This window comes from Diadema setosum, chromosome 1, assembly GCF_964275005.1.
Source record: "Diadema setosum chromosome 1, eeDiaSeto1, whole genome shotgun sequence".
Taxonomy (NCBI): Eukaryota; Metazoa; Echinodermata; class Echinoidea; order Diadematoida; family Diadematidae; genus Diadema; species Diadema setosum.
In genome coordinates, this window is record NC_092685.1 from 5,712,603 (window position 1) to 5,733,133 (window position 20,531).

Here is a 20,531-nt window from a genome sequence, read left to right on the forward strand (position 1 = left end):
GTGTATGTGTGTGTGTGTGTGTATGTGTAGTTGTACTTTTGCCACCCATTAAAGCCTCACCACCTCGCAGAAAGATGGATCTCTTACGCACCTAACCCATCAATTTATCGTTTGTCACGTTCTGTATTACCTCATTAGAGTGCCGCTGTCAATAGCCTTGTTTACAGTCTCACCCCTGTCACAATATTAGAGATAAGGACTGCTGGGAGGACATGTAGAAATGAGATAGATTTATTTCCCTGCCCTGTCATTCCCATGCGAAATTCTATCCCCATGAGAGAGCTGTCCGCTGTTTGAAACCTCTGCCAGATAAAGATGAGCCGAACTGGGTTGAAAAATAACATCTATATCTCTTTTCTCCCCTATCCCCCCCCCCCCCAAAAAAAAAAAAGGCTTATTCAGCATTCAGTGCAGTAACTTATTGTGATGTAAAGATCTTTAGTACAAAATGATTCTGGTGTATCACACACTTTCTCAATGCATGGTCTCCAAATTTTGTTTGTGGAATAGTATGATATATTCAGAAGAGTTTGTAGAAACAGTTTTTAGATTTAGAGACATGTTCAGAGGTGGGAAACTAAACTTCACTATTAAAGATAATTGATTGGCATGCAGCAAAACTGTCATTCATTATTGTGTAGGATGAGAGTGTGTTATGTTGAGGGCAAAGGGAATACAAGTAATTAATAAACTGATGTTACCATTCAAAGCAAGCCATGCATCTTAAAATCGTAAAGCATCCTCAATGGATGTGGGAGGCAAAGATTCTGAGAGCCAACCAAAAGACTCCAAGCCCAATATCTACCCAATGTGTCACACTTGGGGGAACCGGTTTGAATAACTCTGTGTTCCATGTCCCAGATACAGCAGACCTTTCAGCCCCGGCTGGCCGGGTAGAGGGACATGGCCTTTTACGTCCAGACAAACTGTCTTGCCTCCCCGATTGATTCATGTGTCAAGTATGGTGATGGCAGTAATCACTGCTCAGCGGGGTCTCTTTCAGTCCAACTGGGGTCATGCTGTACTCTCAGATTGATACACCCTTGTAACAAGATGTGGCAGTAGAGTGCTATAGGATGTACAAATGACAGGGCTTTACCAAGTCAGTGTACCTTGGCTCATTTCAGGTCAGATTGTCAACATACCTTCTAACTTAAATTTGTTCGTGGCAACCAAGTATCTTGCCAAAGGCTTGCCTTATATATATGATATATGTTAGGCATTGCAAGCCTTTATTATGTACTCTTAAAAGAGTTGGTGATAATAAAGTGTGTTGTGAAATAACTGATATGCCAGGTAACAAAGTGTGTTGTGATATAACTGATATGACAGCTAACAAAGTGTGTTGTGATATGACTGCTCATATCTAATAGACCATTATACTTGTGATGGCAATACATACCTCTATAGCAAATGTTGCTCCTTTTAACGGGAGTACTTGCTTGATGCTTGCCTTACATATCATGCCACTGACATATGATATACCTACTTGTTTTCAAGTATTGAAATATATTCTATTTTGATAGATGCAAAGTGAAGCTGGTTTGTAAGTGTTTGGGTTAAGGGGAAGAGAATCTATATAGTTGAATATGTTTATGAACTGGATTATGGAGAGGCATCACAATGTTTATAAATACACTGTATGAGTTTTGTTTCTAGTCAATAATCACCTATTGACAACTACTTTCTTTTATGGCAGAGAAATTAAGAATGTATGTGTACATGCTAGACATTCCTTTACCTACCTTGTTCCAGTTCATTACCACCACCAAGGATGTTCTGTTTGTCTCTCTCTGTTTGTTTGTCTGTCTGTCTGTTTGTGTGCAAAATAATTCTAAAAGTTTGGAACAGATTTGCATGAAATTGTCAGGAAAAATTGATAGTGATGCAAAGAACAGATGGTTAAAATATGGTAGTGATCTGGATGACCATCTGGATAACCATCTGGATCCAGGATTTTATGTGAGATTTTTGAAGGATTTTGTGAATAGCTGTTAAACTAGCAATGACCTCAGTATGATACCAAGTGCTAAGGGGACGTTTTGATGATCAAGAAATCTAATAATCTCACTGTATTGAGACACCAATATTTTATATGCTTTATCACTGACCTCTGAGGCCTTGCCCCCTTTCCAGGGGAAAAATCCCACCTCATAAAGAAATGGCCATAAGGCACACCTGTCACCAACCCTGTTCATTCCAACCAAATATATGCATTAACCAATTATGTGATATGCATGGACAATGTCATTGACCTCGAGGTCTCCTCCTGTTTCCAGGATCAGAAAAGGATCCTCCCTTACTGAGGAATGACCGTAAGACACACCACCCACCAACCCTATTCCATTCCAACTAAATGTGTTTATAAACCAATGAGGTGATATGCTAGGATATGTGACTAACCTCAAGGCCTCGACTCCTTTCCAGGATAAAAAAAGAGAGATCTTTTTATTATGAAATGACTGTAGGACTCACGTCTCACCAACACTGTTCCATTCCAACCAAATGTATTCATAAACCAATAACATTATATTTGCCATTGCTGTGTCACTGACCTCGAGGTCTCCTCCCCTTTCTAGGATTGAAAAAAGGAGATCCTTCCTTGTTCAGAAATGACCATAAGACTCACCTCTTACCAACCCTGTTCTATTTCATCATTCCATCCAAATGTAGTTATTATACATTGTACCAATGATGGTGATATGCCCTGGATGATGTCAATTACCTCAAGGTTTCCTCTCCTTCCCAGGATCAAAAAGGAGATTCTGCCCCTGGTTACCTCTCTCTGTCAAGACGTGGACTACGAGGTCAGGGCTTGTATGTGTAAACAACTGGATAATGTCGCCAGAGGCTTGGGGTAAGTCGATTGCCTTATGGTAGGGCCAAGTTGATCACCTTATGCCAGGATTCTGTTGCATTCAAGATATACATGCCCGCATAAAGTCCAAAGTTCAAGGTCAACATTCTGTTATGGTGTGTAAGTATTGATTTGACAGGTCACATGTTAAGGTAGTAGGACTTTAATGTTTCACTTCAAACCATATGTTATTGTGCAGTAGGACTCACACATTCAGGAGTGCACCTGCTTTGTGAAGCCAGGGTTGGGAGACAATGTCAGCTCATGTTTGTTTCATGCAAAGATGTCTTTGATCAAATTTAAAGGTCAAAATATTGACGTCAAAGGTTACAGATCCAAGGTTAAAGACTGAATCACTACATTTCATGATTGAACAAATTGCATATTCATGATTTAAGTATTTCATGAAGGTCAAAGGTCGTGCTTAAATTTTCAATCCTTTAATTGTTAATCCTCTGATGGAATTTATCAATCTTTGTAAGGACATGAACTTTAGCAGAGCAGTTCATTAAGTTCATGGTACACTTTTCTTTGCATGATATCATGTCAAAAGCAGGGGCCAATTAGAATATTTCCATAGGAGTAAGATAATTCTGCCATCACTGGAAGACACTGAGCAGATATTCCAGGATATAGAGTAGCAGGTGAAATCTACTGGATTTCTGATTGCTGTCAGATCACTTACAAGTTACATGTGCAATCAAACTAGCAAGTACATGTGGTCTGGTCAAACTGCTATGTAAATCAGATGTTGGAAACAAAAATTGAGTCATATGAGTGCTGAGGATAAAACTTCTACCAGGTTGAGGGAAGTTTGGGCATCTTGAATCACAGATAACTATACTTGATATTTCAAGTTTTGATAGTGATTCAAATATGTATGGATGACTGAAATCAAAATGGGTGGTTTGAAAAAAACTCACTTGTTGTTGCAGTCTTATACTGTATATGCTGAATATTTCACAAGGCTTTTATTCTGGCAAATTTTGCGAGTCGAGTGCTGATCTCAAATTTAGAGACACACAAAAATATTGACTCTGATCCCATTGTGAATGTGACGTGCATGTGTACATTTCTCTGATCAATATTGTACTCCAAAATTGGGAATTTAACCACTTCTGAAATTGTTGGGAAGTCCTGACTTGCAAAAAAATTAGACTCACTAAATATATGGCATATTCAGCAGTTGAAAAAAGATGTCTTTCTAGTTTCTGCTTCCTTTAATGAAAAATAAAGATATTAATGATATTGATAAGATATCATTTGTGTTCATGCCAAGATGAGTAAAATGTATCATTGTTTCATCGATTTTCATTAAGACTGGAGCCAACAAGAAGTGCAATACTACCTGAACTGGTGGAGCTTGGGAAGGATGAGGAAAGTTGTGTCAGACTGGCTGCACTCGAAACAATAGTCAGCCTACTCAGTTTGCTGGACGATGGTAAGTCACTAACTCTCATGAGAAACATGTTCCCATTCTCCTTTGAGGAAGAAAAAAAAAAAAGGTCTGTCCTTGCCATGAGTTCAAGGTTCCATCCAGCTTGAACAAACACTGACAATTGTCACTTTTGTCTGTGTGTGCTGTCTACATTGGTGATTTCCCCTCACAATCTTCCTGTGAGCTAACACGGCAGCATATAAGAAGGTTGATACACTGTTCAGGGTAGTGTATGCACAAGCATTTCCCACGATAGTACAAAGGTTTGTGTGAAGTTCTTGGCTGACTGTGCTTTTTTAACATATTTCTCAATTACAGAAAAATGTAATGTTTGATTAACGAGAGTATGTCTGTGATTTTGAGTTGCAGAAAAACTACTGGGATCATATCAGAAATGGTCAAATATCAAAAAGGTCAAAGGGACAAAAAAAAAATGATGAATGAATACAGGAGTGTGCATTCTATACAAATGAAATATGTCTTATCAGCTCATTTTGTACTGCTGAATCAGATTCATATCTTGCATTGAAACTCATGATTGTCTATAAATGTTGATTGAAATAATTCGTATTTGAATTTTGGATAACTAATTATGGCAACTTCTAGCCTGATACCAACCAACTGATGTGTTTTGCTCTAATTTGTTGATTATTATTATTTTTTCTTGTACATGTCCTTTCCCATTCGCATGGCTGACAGTGAATTACATTCCTCCAGGTATAGCAAAATCCACTCTTTTTATTTTAAAAAGAATCAAACGTTGCTGTTTGTGTGAGAAAAACAGGAAATAGGTTACATATTATATCTAAACACATCAGCTTATAACAAAAAATGTACGCTTCCTCATATGCACAGATATTTCCATTTGATAACATAGTCACCTGAGGATATAGTCACAAAAATATCATTTTGTATTATTCATCACATCATTGCAAGAATTTACAATGTATATTTTGAAGATGCCCTGTGATATTCTGGTTTGCTTTAATTTGCTCTACGATGTAAGTCATTTTCCAATGTGTGCTTATTAGTGTGCCTCTACCCCTGTGACTACCAGAAACAATGCACATTCTTTTTGTACACCTAGGTGACATTTATATGGAAACCCTGTAAGGCTTTCTGTGCAGTGCATGAGAATCCCTTAAAACATTTCATCATACTACATTTGTATCTAATACAATTCACAGCACATCTATTCTCAAGCATATGAATTCAAGGTATCATCATATAACTTTATCAAGTGCACATTTCCTGCCTCATCTATACAAGGACTACATCAAACATATAAAGAAGTTAAAGATCTCAGTTACTGCTTTTAATAGGGAGTGCTTATCAACCTACTGCCCTGTGTTTCCTTGTGATGTTCAATGTGTATTGGAGTATTACTGGTTATATTTTTGTTGAAATTGTACATTCAATATACCATGCATGTTTAAAATGTTTGTGCATTCTACCTCTGTGATGAGATACTTAGCATACGATAGATTTTCCCTGAGTTTGAGAGTTTTTCTTTCAAGTCTTTTTTTTTTTTTGGGGGGGGGGGGGGTATGTGGAGAAGATCATGTGTAGCTTTTGTACCAGAAAACAAGACCAAGTTATGACATTCCAATTTAAAGAAATCTCACATACATTGTATGATATCCTTGTTGGTACTCTGACATGAACCTTGTGAAAAAGTGGATAAAGTTGACCTATCAACCGTTCTGAATTAATTCATTCACTTTCTTTGTAAGAAATATATGTAGATGTATATAAATTTATTTTCTTTTTTAATGATATTTCACTAAATTCATACTATAGCTTCAAACTTAGGAAAATGGCAAATGAGTTATCACGTCCAACTCTGCAAAGCATGTCATTATAATATATCGTTATCAGTGCCTCTCAATATTTTCTGCCATGTGCAACAGATAGTTTAATTCCCCCCCCCCCCCCCAATGGAGTTTATGACTGTGAAAATGTTGTGAGGGATTTTTTAGTCTGCCATCTAATCCTGTAGCTTAACTACATCATCAGGGCTTGGGGATGTATTTGAGCATTTGAACAGATGGGCTTGGATCAACTTGAATAGGATTTTGACTCACATGTAATGAGAAACGATCGATCAGAGGGTAACATGGGAGGTCAAATGTCAAAGATTGAACCAGCGTTCGTTGCCTGGCTGAGACTTTTGAGTACAGATATTTGTCCTAGGACATGCTCCAGTTCTAAACTCTGTAGACATCTTTCGATTGGGTAACTGCTGGTTAGGGCGATTTTTAAAATCTCAAGTAGGACATACAATGTAGGTAGGAATGAAACAGTGAATAAGAAGTAGCAGAAGTGAAGGTGTGGACAGAGTTACGCAATTGAAGTACGTAAGTTATGACCACTGGAATGTTAATGCTTAATAATTTCACAGTATCCTTTATATGGTTAACTTGAAATTGCCCTCTTACTATTTATGACTGTCTGATGCTTCAGTAGTCCAAGTATGTTTTTCTCCCCTATGCTTGTTTTGAATGTCTAGGAAGAAAACTATGCGTCAGAAACTTTATGGAGAGTTAACAAAAATTACAAAATCATGTTTAGTATACATACTCTGTAAGGCAAGAAAAAGTCATTCCGAGGAGTCCTATGTACAAAGACGTATGAAATAATATTTATCTTATTTTGTACAAAGATATGTGGAAGCAGGTAAGGTTGGATGAAATACTCTCCCAGCTGTTGCTTTCAATTTGGTCGTTTCTCATTTAATCACTTTTTCCTTTTTTGATACAATTACAAAAATTCTCTCTCTAGAGGGCAATATCTCTTTTTGATGAATGGACTCCACTTTCCAGATTTTTCTTTTGTTTACACTGCAACTTGATTGCATCTTGCTATTGTGTTTGCTTCTGAGAGAGAGAGTATGAATGTTGGCTCAAAGACATGTTTTCTTTACCCTTGTATCACCCATAGAGCAAAGAAGTTAAGTCACGCCCCTGGGGCAGTTGCTACAGCTAGACTTAAGTTCCCAGTCCTGCTCCGGAAATGTACCATGCTAGGTTTTTTTTCCACCGAAACAATGTTTTGGCTAATATTGAGCCAAGATATGAATTGACTGCATTGCAAAAAAAAAAAAAAGAGAAAAAAAAAAAAAAAAGAGAAAAAAAAGTGAAAGGTACATTTCCTCCAGTCAAATCAAACAAGTCTGAGGAAAGCTTTTTAATAGTGTTGTTTATTGTTAATCATGTCTGGCATTTTAGAAAAATAAACTTGTGTAGAGCACACACTGTATCGTAAATCGTTGTGTGTGAGTATATTTTAACACTTGAGGTTTATAGTTGTTTTCAAATGTATCTCAATTTCAGTTTTCGATGAGGCCTACTAACTTGATGTCACACTGATGTGCAGTGCTGCTGTAGATGGCCTTGTTATCAAGCATTTGTTTGAATGGGAAAGATTAATTGCGATTGTGTTTTTGTGGCTGACAATGAAAAATTTTGTGCTGCGCTTTTTGCAAACCTGGCTCTATTTGATCAGATGTAGCATGTTGTGAGCATTGTGTGTGTGTTTGTCGGTTTATTTCTCTGTTTCCCCTCCCACAGTTGCTATGTACCTTGTCATACATGCATGCCCACACTGTGAGTGAATGTGATTGCTGTCTACAGTATGCACTCTTCTCTGATACTGTATACAGTACTGTCATACATGGAATTACCTACACGTTTCATCTGTCAATTATTCGCTCTGTGCTTCCCTTTTTGTATACTCTCATTTTACGCAGTCAAGTGCTGCAAGTACACTTGTTACTCTGCAGGGTGTGAGTCTGTGTACCCATGGGATGTAGAGTTCCGTAAAAGTTTTGTGCAGCCCTGGATGTACGTACAATGTCGGTTTAAATTGATCTTGGCAACATTCTTGTCTGTGTGGAGAGAACACATGTTTTGTGTTATTTAGTCTCCATCTCTGCAATACATTCCACGCTGAGCTAGAATTGGCTACATGTATGGATTGTGGCTATATCGTTTTATACATAACTCCAGCATGATGTTAATTGTTTGCATCACATGCAATTTTCCAATGTATAAACTGATTAGACCTCTGATATTTTGATAAAGTATGCACTTGCACTAGTTAGCAGTGAACCTTGGTATCATATATTTCAAACAACAACAACACACAAAAACACATGCAGAATTGTCAGAAAAGGATGAGAAGTTTCAAGAACGTTATCCCTACTTTATTACAGTCATTGTGAAAAGATCTGGTTTGGCTCATCCAAGACATTTGTGTTGAAAGAGTATTTTATACCAAACATTTTCTTGTGAGTTTGGGTCAGAGAGTCCTGATCAATCCTGCTTTGAACAAAATAATACGAGCAACTTTTGCAGATCTTAGCAAACTTGTAGAGAGCAGACTCGATAGTATTCCTTTGTTCCATTCTTGCAAAGAATAGAGATCTCTGTGTGCATGTATGATCATCCCAATATTTCATTGTTTCTAGGATAATCTGCTGCAAACTGTTTTTTGTTAAATTATATTCCTTCTGTCTTTGTTCATTCATTTATTTATGTAGTCCTTCTTATCATCAGTGAACCAATTTGCTTTGCCCTGCTCAGGAGATCCACTTAAAGGCAATACTCAATCTGGCTATGTTTTATAATTGCTAATTTGTATGGCTCTTCCAGAAAACTTAGACTTGCACAGACAGCAAGTCATGGTTTGTTTTCAATGGAGAGTATACCACTTTTGTCTCGGATATTTGTGGTATCAAGCATCCCTTTAATGATGAAGTTCACATTTGGTCAGCCTTACCTTGGAGTAACTTGTTTGTTTAATTTGTGTGAAGTGACTTTTAATTCTGTATGATGGATATATATGTGACTGAGTGTTGTTAGAATATTGAAGATGATTTTTGGCTTCTAAGAGTCTGCTTTTATAAGATATATGTTGGATTTCCCTTTTGATAGCTCAGTGACTCACATTCAGATGTATTATGTCTGCAGATAGTATAGATAGTGATGGGCAGTTAATTTCATTCTTTTGTGTGTGTGTGTGTGTGTTTGATATTTACAGCTGTATATTAGGAGAAAAATTTCCTGCAACATTGTAGGGCAAACCTAAATGGGAGGGTGAGGGAGTGTAACATTTAATGGCAATATGTATTTAAAAAAAACAACAACAAAAATATCCCTTGATCACCAAGCCCATTAGATAGAGCAGCATTCTGTCACATGAAAGAGATCTTTTTAACTTTATACTCTGGCATCATACCAGACGTGGATAGCGTCAAGATATCTCGGCTTGCTGGTGCAGTGAACAGAGAGGTCATATGGATGAATTGACAGAGACCAGAGGTGTGGCTGTGGAATTTCTCTGGCAGGGATATGTCCTTGTAGCCATTCCCCTCTCAAAAGAATTTCCTACCCTTTGATTGTTCGATGAGCGCTTGGCTCTTACATACGTACATCAGCAATGCTTGTTTCGGTAGTATTTGTCATTCGCTATCATACTGAATTTCCATTGGATTTTGTTGATAAGCTGGTTTTGGGTATAAGAACAACATATTCAGCCCAATTCAGTACAAGGATGAGAAGACAAACAATATATATGAGAATACCATTGTGAGAAAGTAAAAGCAGCATAGTGTAAGAGTGAAAAATGGCAGTATTTTCCAAATTTTATCTTGATATTTCCTGAAAGGGCTTAGGCATCTTTGCGTTGCATTTCAAATTAAGGGTGTATTTCATCTGGGAGATGGTACTGTGGCATTATGAGTGAAATGTCCACCGTGCGTGCTGTCATTTTCACTCACACGTAATACATAGATCTGTGCTTTAGACCACTGATGCTGGCGTTGTTGAACCAATACGGTCTGTTTCTGTCTAGTCTGTAGGAGGGACGTGGTCATGGTAATGCTAATCTTCTGTGTGTGAGCACATGTCATGTCATTATTTCCACATGTATCTCTTCATCAAATTGTGGTAACTGGTAATAAGATGGCACGTTTTAGCAGGACTTTGAAAGAAGGGTTATTCTTCCGAAGAGTTTGCCATTTATACTGTATATATGCTAAACATTTCAAGAGTGTAATATTTCCCAAACTGGGTCTTGTAAGACTAAGTTTTCATGAGTGGTTGAATTTGTGATTGATGACCGCAGAGAAAAGTTAGTGATTATCCCCTTGGAGATGAAATACTGTGCATTTGTGTTACAACAAGCAATATTTTGCGTAAATAGCTAATTTTTTACCAGAGTCATCATCGCTTCTGTTGTGCAACATGGACTGGGAAACACAGAAAGCATGCATGGTTGAATGAACCTTCTCTCAGTCTGCATTTTATAGCTAATTGTGATTACATACACACATGTACCTGTTCAGAGATGCTTGCCAGAAACACTCATTGCTTATCGTAATCTGTGTGTGTGCTTGTCCCATTTGTATACCTTATACACAGATACCAGTCTTTACTTATATGTGTACTTGTATGTTGCCTAGCTTTGTTATTTGTGTTGTTGTTTTTTGGGGTGTCCTTTTTTTTTTTTCCTAATGTACATGTATTTATTCAATTCATACAAAGTTTGAAGGAGTGATATGCAGCTGGATTATCTTCATATTTGCAGCTGCAAGTAGGTTTTGTCACACTGCAATATTGTGATATCTTTTAACATCTGACACGGCTACATATATTCTTTGATTGTGGATTACAATGCACTGTGAAATTTGTAGTGTGTTGGCTTTCTGCTTGCTGTGACTTCTTCTGATGGCATATCAGGGGTTTATTTCAAGTACTAAAACTTGTCATACTTTGTTATTGACTCATGCTTTAGAAGCACAAGGGTATAAAGTCCAGAATGTGAGAATGGGTATGAGAGCCCTTCTGGTTCTGACTGTTCAGAAGGTGTTACAGACTATACTTATAATGCTAACTCTGCATTTGCACCCAGACACTTGTACTCACACCATCATTCCCCTGGTGAAGAAGTTCTGCGAGAATGCCATGAACAATGAAGACTCCACTTTACCGGCTGTAGCCAAACAGTTTGGGAGACTATGCCATGGTTTGTCAGGTAAGGTCACATGTCATTTGGACTGTTAGTATTCCACACGAAAGACAGAATGCAAAAGCAGGCCTGATTGCCAGTTCATTTTAAGGATATTTCACATTGATTTTAATCATTGGTGAGGTGTGTGGTTATGTATCGGATTTTTATTTAAAAACATTTTTTCCATGGTCCTACAAAAACCTAATACTTTTATTAAAAAATCTTTGTTTTCCCTGGTCCTACTAATACTCTTGAAAGCTGTGTAAATTGTCCTTTAAAACATAAAAGGCAGAAATTAGTTATCTTTCACTAAGTATGCATGGAGAGACTTCTACAGTGGGTACAGTATAAGGGAGACAGAATCATTACATCAAAGAATCTCTCTTTTTTGGGACACCAAAGAGCTAAAATGTCAAAATAACAAATAGGCTTCAGTACTAGATAAAGCTTTTCAACACAGACAGAGTTCTGCTTGCAGTTTGACATACTTCATAAAAATAACTTTGTTATTTTTTTCATGCTATTGATACAATTAAAGTGGTAGGAGAATGATTGAACTCGTGGAAAAAAAAAATCCTAGAATCAGGTTTGGATTTATGTTTCGAAGGCCGACCATTCACCTGCTCTTTGGAATCAACCATTTTGTGGTCAATTGCTGTCTGAAGGAACAATAGGTCTGCTCAATCAAAATGTGCAAAATATGCCTACAGGTATCATGCTGTCTGCTGGCTGTGTGCATATGCCAAGTTTGGCGGTAAATCGTAGCCGTCAGCAAGATATCACGAACGTGACCTCATGGTGTAATGGAGAAATCTTGTACGGTGTAACATTTCAGGAAACGCTTGTGGGCACGGAGTGGGCATTAGACAAAGTCATATTGTGACGATGGATGGCTAGATCCTTCGCTTTTATTGGTATTAATGAATGGCATTCCAAGTGTACCACATTTTGTTCTTTCTTTCTGTATGGATTTGATACTGCACTGGTTTGCCATTTTTAGGTGCAGAAAAACAAGCATGTTAGCATCTGAAATTGATTTTGCATGAATGTGTTAGTGAGATGTAGAGGGTAAATTAAATTGTGAGTTTTCTTTTTCTTCCCCCTTTGCAACCTTGCATCTCCTCCAGTGAATTTGACGGAGGAGCTGAAACTCTGGTTCCTCAAGTTTTACTACCAGCTTTGCTCTGTGGGACTCAATGAAAGAAGTATCAGCAATGACAGACTGGTGAGTACAGGAATGTTTGACCTTTGACCCATCAAGTGATGACGCATGTTTGCTGCAGAAGCTATTATCTTTTGGTCATCAAATTGGCAACTCTGAATTTTACTGCATCTCTTTTGAAGATGACATGTATCTATTGGAATTCATTACATCTGCATGATATCAGACTGCACTTGACAAAATTTGTCAATTTGAGTAACAGACTGCTAGTCTCCCAAAATGTGTTGCCGATTTGAAAAGCAGTTAGAATTTATTAAAAGCATTCTTTAGGCTTTTGGAAGTTCTGCAAATGAAAGAAAGAATTGTACATAAGCAACAGAGGGATCAAATGAAAGAGAATTTTCTGTACCGCATGAATCACAAACAATGAATGGTGAAAACATTGAAAAGATATCATTTGGTTTCTGGGACTTAAAGAGTTAAAGTAAAAACAAAAACAAAAAGGCAGTGATGTAAGCAGAAAAAAAAAAAAAAAAAACAGACTTTAGTACTCAAAGCTGTTGTTTTGAATTGAGGTTCTTTTATGTAAGCCTATAGTTTCTGTGTTAGCCTACCGTTTCTGTATTAAAATGCTTGTGAGATACGAGGTAAACAAGATCAACCTAAGGTGTGTATACAGTCAATGTCACAGTGGATTTTTTGTCATCAGTGATGTGTATTGAACTTGAATTTTATTCCATGCTACTATAGCAAAGCAGGAAAAATACACCTTCTATACTCCTTACCACTTGATTGAGTGTCTGGGTGCAACAGATCCTTTTTTACATTTAATACCTTGTTGTGACCCAGAGATATATGTTCATTGTATCGCCCAAACACAGTTTGGAGGATACTATGGATTTTCTTGTTGTATTTCTAGACTTGATTCTAAAGTGAACCCTACAGAAGCTATTGGTGGAAATCAGTCATGAGTTTCTGTGTATTTTTCTTGTGGAACATGCAGATATAATTTTATACTTTGGGGACAAGTGACTTTTCACAGAATATATTCTAACACATGTTTTGTATGACCTATAGATCTAAAGTGTGTTTAACCAGTAAGAATACATATTTGAGAATAATATTATGTTTTGAAGTATTTTTATCTGCATAGGAGGAAGTGTTGAAGTATGTGTTAGGAGTCATCTTTATAAAGAGAGAAATGTAGAAGTGTGATTGCAAGGAATCAGAAAAGGAAATTTAAAGTGTTTTTTTTTTTTTTTTTTTTTTACACAAGGAAAGAGACACACCAATTGTTAATTTTTTGATTAAAAAACCCCACAAAAACACACACACACACAAAAACAACAACAACAACAACCTGAAAACCTTCCATTAAAAAACACTATATTATCATTCTGTCATTACAAGGACATAGGCAGTGGCAAGCAACAATGTGAAATTAAATATGATTTGCCACAGGGATCAAAGTTTGGTAAGAAACAACAACAGCAATACTGATAAAAAGAGGAGTCAGTGGTCATCACTAAAGCATCTTTCATCACTAAAGCATCTTTCATACACCAGGATAATTCATGCACAGATTTTAGTGACTCAGGAAGGATGATACAGTACTAGTAACTGTTGGCTGTCCATTAAGTAGGTTGCCAGGTTTCCCCTTATGAGACTGGGATTTTGTTGCCTTTTAATTGACCCATTAGCTTAAAGCACTGGTATAATCTATGCTTGTCTTTTCTCCCTGGTTGCTATGGGAGACTAATGGAGGAGGAAGTGAGATGGTTGTATATCAGCTATCTTGCATAACCCCCATACCCTCCTTTTCAAGATGCAATCTCCTTTTTTTCTTTTTGCCCTCTGGAAAGATTTGATACATGATCAGTGAGAGATGAATTTCGTGTATATCTTAATGGGGAAGTCCAGACGATTTTCATAATTTCACATCATGCTGTACATAAATCGACAGCTCCAGGTATAGATTTGTGGAATTTGTTGCGGTCCTTGAGGTGAAAAACCAATACCCTGAAAAAACCTAAACAAATTATACTGAATAATGATGATGACAATAGGAGGCTCGGATATTTCAGAGATGTAGCAGTGCAATTCCATTATACTGCCGCTTGCTTAACAAGTTCACCTGAGTAGAATCTATGCATCATGCCTTCTTACTTTTTTCTGGTTCCTTGAGCCCCAACTCATGCATTTTCATGGTGAGGTTGCCACGTCATCATCCTTGTTCTTTGTGACTTGTTATAAATTTTGAAAACATTCTTATTCCTCATCCCAATCACTATAAATTCTGCAACTCTGTACCCAGTTCAACCAATTTATAGTCATTAAAATGTAAAAGTCTGAAGATCATCCAGAGGTCTCCTTTAACTGCTTATTGCAGCGATGGTAGCAATTTGGTTGGTGGGTGTATTACTTTTCCATTTCCTCACCCGTACCCAAAAAACTTTGTTTTTCCATAAAAAAGGAAGAAGAAGGAATGTATATAAAGCTGTATTTTACATCTGTAAGCGATTGTCCTCAACGTTCTTGACTCTTCTTGTTGGTGTTATTGAATGGGGTTGGTTTGAATGTCATGTACAAAGTGTGGAAGTGTGTAGTACAACTCCAGTGTACCTACACCCCAGCATAACAATAGTCCGAGTCAATAGGAGCGGCTGTGAAGTCACAATAAAGCCCTTCACACATCTGACACACGGTCAGTGAGTAGAAGTGTTGACATAACGTGTGTGTGCATTGTATTCTCAATCAGGAACACTCCAGTGCAGCCGCCAATGCCTCCCAGGTATGGTTTATGGTCCCAGCAGAGTCTTCCCCTCCCCCTTCTCCTTTTTTTTTTTTCTTTTCCAAAAAAGAAAGAAGAAATAATGATATAACAACAGCAACTACAGCAGTGCCCGTTGTTGCTGTGTTGTTTGTAGTGTGTTTCTTGATGTAGAGAGAGGTTTTTGACATTTTCTCTCCCTTGCAGTTTGCTCTCAGAATGCTGTTTAGTTTCTCTTCTCCAAACTGAGTGCTAGAGATAAGTACTGTTCAGCCCTGTTGGATCAGAATCATGAACATAGAATGATAACAACAACAACAACAAAAAAGACTTGTACAGGTCATGTCTTGAGAATGATAAATATTGTATGAATTCTGTATGCTGTTTTAAGTCCTGAAAATCTCACTCGGTGATTATGAATGTTGATGTATCCAAGTTTTTCCATGATGCTGTCAAAGCATGGACAAATACAATTGCATTGGCATTGGGCTGCACCTTGTGCGAGGCCATGAAATAACAGTGTTTAATTAATCTTATTGGAAAGACATACAATGTCTTTCATAAAAATCATCTTGCGTCATGATTATGAGAAGGCTGAGCAGTGCCGTACCTAACCTTCAATCTATACTTCCATTTAACCTTCCAGTTAGAAACTATACATGGAAAACAAAATTTCATTCCAAGGAAGAGAAAGCAGGTGTACATAACCAATACTCTCTGAAATTCTGCAGCCAGATTCCTGCTCAGAATGCTTTGTAGTGTGTTAATGTCTCTCTGTGTGTGCTATTCTTGATTCTGACATGTCTGCATATTATTATCTTTAATTGTTATAATGCAGTGTATTTAATGAAGTTCTGTGTATATTGAAAATGTTTTCTTAACATATTTTGAGAGTATTCCAGAACCAGCTTTCTTCTCCCCCTCTTCCTTCCCTTTGGCCATGGTTTTATAGTTGTTATTCTGGTAGGACAGTTTGAACAGTTGCATTGTACTTCTTGTAGTCAGCCCTTGTGAAAGTCAGCTAATATCATATCAGTTATGGCAGCCATATTCATTTTTTTTCTTGTTTTTTTTTTTGTTGTTGTCACAACCATGGATGGTAATCTGTAAACATGATTGACTAGTAAATGTAGATGATTTTATAAGTACTGCCAATTCTCCAAGCATTTTCATCAACTCATCAAAGTCAGGATTATTTCAGTCTTTTATTTGTACAAGAAGACACTTCAGCAGCCACAGCATATGAAATACTAAATTCCCAATAAAATATGCATTGTCAAATGTACAGCATATCTTTCATAAAATGATGGGCTAGATTAAGGAATAGCATATAATATAACATTTAGACAATTCCTGAGTGTGTCGTGTAAAACTTTCATTCAGCCTTGAAATGAGTCTTGTCTTGATTTTCTCTTTCCATTAGGAAGATTTACATTTATATTAAAGATAATATAAAATTTTGGTATTACCTCAAAAGTTTCCCTGAATTTCCTTGTCTTAGTTTGTGTTTCAGGTTAAAGTACCTTTCATATAACTAACACTGTGAGACTTACTCGCCCCAAAGTGCTCTCATGTCTTAGTAATCATGCAATAATGGTTTCGTACCAGAGCCGCCGCCGTACGGCGGCGAGGTAGTACACGTATTGTACAAACCATTATTGCATGATAACTGCGACCAGCAGCGTGCAGCCCCGTACGCATACTGAGTAGCTAACTGCGACCAGCAGCCCCATACTCATAGCTAAATGGGGCTTGGCATTGTAGCTTACAGGATCATGACAGATTTAGTATCGAGGGTAAATATCAACTTAAAATCCAAAAATTTCTTCAATTTGAAGACTTTACCAGTTAAATTGAAGTATTGAAACAGGCTTCGGGCAACGTCTGGTTCTGCCAATAGTCCCTTTCTGTTCGAATTGATGACTGAATGTGACTCGGTCGAGAGGACCTTTGGAGAGCTATACTGAATTGACGGCCAGCGCATGCGCGCACAAACATCTTATCCGTTCATGGATTTGAAATTTGTTCGCATGTGATGTGTGCGTATGCGCTGGCCGTAGTAATCAGTGTATGTAGCTCTCCCAAGGTCCTCTCGACAGAGTCACATTCAGTCATTAATTCGAACAGAAAGGGACTATTGGCAGAACCAAACGTTGCCTGAAGCCCGTTTTCAAGACTTCAACTTAATTGGTAAGTCTTCAAATTGAAGAATTGTTTGGGTTTTAAGTTGATATTTACGCGCGATACTCAATCTGTCATGATCCTGAATGCTACAATGCGAAGCCCCATTACGCTATGCGTATGGGGCTGCTGGTCGCAGTTAATTGCATGATTACTAAGAAATGAGAGCACTTTGGGGCGAGAAAGTCTCACAGTGTTAGTTATTTGAAAGGTACTTTAACCTAAAACACAGAAATTCAGGGAAACTTTTGAGGTACCAAAACTTTTTATTGGCTTTAACAATCAAGTTCTCATAGTAGAAATTTTGCAGCCTGGCAGTGCAGTGTTTCTTATACCTGATGCATGCATGTGTGTATTCATGTTGTCATGTTTCCATTTATGTTGATTGTTGTTTATGAAGTGTTTGTAGTGATGATGTGTCACAGCAAATGCTGATACATTCAGGATGAGTAAAGGTCATGACTTTGTGCTTTATGTGCTCCCAGGGTTGCATATAAATCAGGAGCACTCTTTGATGATATGCCAAGTTAATACACTTGTGGTGCGTGGTTATTGTGGTGATGTCCTTCTATATAACAGTCCTGGTTAATCTGATTGCCTGTTTACAGCATCTCTGGAGTGTGTGTTTCAATGTCGTCTTAAGTCATAGATCAGACATCAAAGATTCCTGGACTGTTGGTAGGATGATGGAAAATTAACTCTTGAGATTGGTTTGGATATTATTGTTTTCAGTCCCCAAAGTCTTGATATGATATTTTGTATGTATTTACATTTTTTTTAATTTTATTTGTTTATTTATTATTATTATTATTATTTTTTCTTTTTTGCTGTAAAAGAAAGAGTATAACATGTTTAATCAGTTAACAAAAGAAAAGACAAAAACTTCAACAAGATGAAATTATGTCCATGGATAACCATAGAATGCAGTGAGGTTGTATTTTGTGATGCAACAGAAACTACACTTTCTTCAATACTTGTGTAAGTTGAGCTGTGTGAATGTATGGGATTTTTTTTTTCTTCTAAAGCTCACTGTTGTCAAACAGGTGAATTATGACCCCCTCATTGATCTGTCATCCTGTAGTATCACTGACATTAGATGAAGAAAACATTGCAACCACATGCTCCCAGGAATATGGTAGTATACAAATCAGACACAGAAATAGTCACTTTCATCTGTAGTATGCATTCATTTTCAGCAGAAATAGCATCACGTAAAAGAGAAAGTCATCAAAAAAAAAAAGTCCTTTAGTAGCGTGCATATTATGTACAATAGCAGCAGAATTAGTGTAATTTTTTTTTTGTTTTGTAAAGAATTTTTCTGTAGTTTTTCTTAGAAACCAGAAAGAATATTCTGCTAGTAATTTGATAACTCTGCTAGTAATTAAATAATTCTGGAAGGTAGATGCAGTGTATTCTATAAATCTGTTACTTTTCCAAACCTAACTTTCCATTTCTTGGAAAAAGTATCACCATCTGTGATCTTTATATTACTGTATATGCCAAATATTTCGTGAGGTTTTTATTTTCACAAATTTCGCTAGTCGGATGCTATTTGTGAAGTTAAAAACACGTGGAAGTGTTAACTGTGATCCCAACAATGCACATTTCTTCATTCAGTAACGTGCACCACAACTGTGAATTTAACCACTTGCAGAATTGTTCGGAAGCCTAGCTGCACGAAAAATTAGACCTGCAAGATATATCGCATATATGCAGTATGTCGTGGCCGCTGTAGAACATCTTTTGAACAAACCAGACATTCCAGCATTAAAGTTTTTAATTCTACTCGTATTTTTTCCCAAAACCTAGCAAAAAGGGGAAAATTTACTGAATATTGAAAATCATGACAGATCTATTGCAATATTGGTATAAATGGATGTCTAGTGTCTGTTTGAAATGACAAGCACTGAGCATGAAGTGTCACTAAGGACCTCAGAGGACTTGGAATATTGGAATGAGGTGTGAAGTTTGTGGCATGAATACCAGTCCATTTCTCTGCTGAGTCTGATTAACATGAATCTTGTCCCAACTCCTCTCTTTCATTGCATCAGAATTCACCGGTGCTGACGATGTATCGAGAGGAACACAGACTGACGGAATGCAGACAGCACTCTGCCTTCAACTTTCCTGTGAGTGAACAAGGCTGCAACCTTGTTTTATTTGTGTTCCTGTCTTTAAATACTCTGAACTCATAACATTAGTGATGCACTTGAAGGTAGTTTACATCCTATGTGGACATAGTCACATGAGAGACAATGATGCTAGGCAACCTTGCAGGTGAAATGGCTACTCGTTTCTTTATAATCAAGAAATGTGAGCTCCATTGCCACTAATTCTAGAGAGTAAGGGGGAAATGCTATTAATGTTGAAGACCTTGTTAATGAAAGGTAATCATACTGATCGAGTCCAGTGTAAAGTATAATGGAACGGAATTGGTATGTAAGCTTATAATGCATAATATCCTTGATCTGCCAAATTAAAGGGAAAGGAAGCTGCTTAAAGGCTTGTGACAAAACTTGCATTGAACAAACCTGTATGCTGAGGGACTCATGATTTTTGAGATGCATTTTATTGAGATCATTTTCTGGAGGCAAACTTGTTCATGTTGACAAGTAAAGAAAAGTGACATCAGAATGTGTACAAGACTGCATATGCGTGGAATAGTATCATAATGCTCATGACTATGGATTGGGGATGTGTGTTTTTTGTTTTTGTTTTTTTGGAGTATGTAATGCCAGAAATCAATGCAATACTGTAAAAGTGGAAATTTTCGCGGTGTTGAAATTTTCGCGCATTTCGCGCAACCAGAAACTAGCGCGAAAATAAAATCCCGCGAATATTTTTGCTTGCCATATGTTCCTGTGCGTGATGTCTAGATTCCGCGGAATTAAAAACACGCGAAACTCTTCTGACCCGGCCAAGCGCGAAAAATTAGTCGCGCGAAAATATCCACTTTTACAGTACTGTAAAGCGGGATATTTTTGCGGCATGAAAATTTTACGTATTGGAGCCAATAGCCTTTTATGCGGCATGAAACTTTTTGCAAATTGCCTTTGGCATTCAATGCACATAGTGTAGCGAAGAACTTCATGTGCATTTTATTTTCGCGAAT

General features: G+C 37.3%; 1 protein-coding gene across 1 annotated transcript in view; it reads left to right on the top strand.

Annotated features, from left to right (window-relative positions):
* The window catches only part of LOC140246992 (serine/threonine-protein phosphatase 4 regulatory subunit 4-like), a 64,240-nt gene that overhangs the window by 22,450 nt on the left and 21,259 nt on the right, over nucleotides 1-20,531 (top strand). The window contains exons 7-11 of the mRNA XM_072326299.1: nucleotides 2,750-2,857; nucleotides 4,177-4,298; nucleotides 11,208-11,330; nucleotides 12,434-12,531; nucleotides 19,471-19,548. Of these exons, the coding sequence (XP_072182400.1) occupies nucleotides 2,750-2,857; nucleotides 4,177-4,298; nucleotides 11,208-11,330; nucleotides 12,434-12,531; nucleotides 19,471-19,548 (529 nt within the window). The remainder of the gene's footprint in view (nucleotides 1-2,749; nucleotides 2,858-4,176; nucleotides 4,299-11,207; nucleotides 11,331-12,433; nucleotides 12,532-19,470; nucleotides 19,549-20,531) is intronic.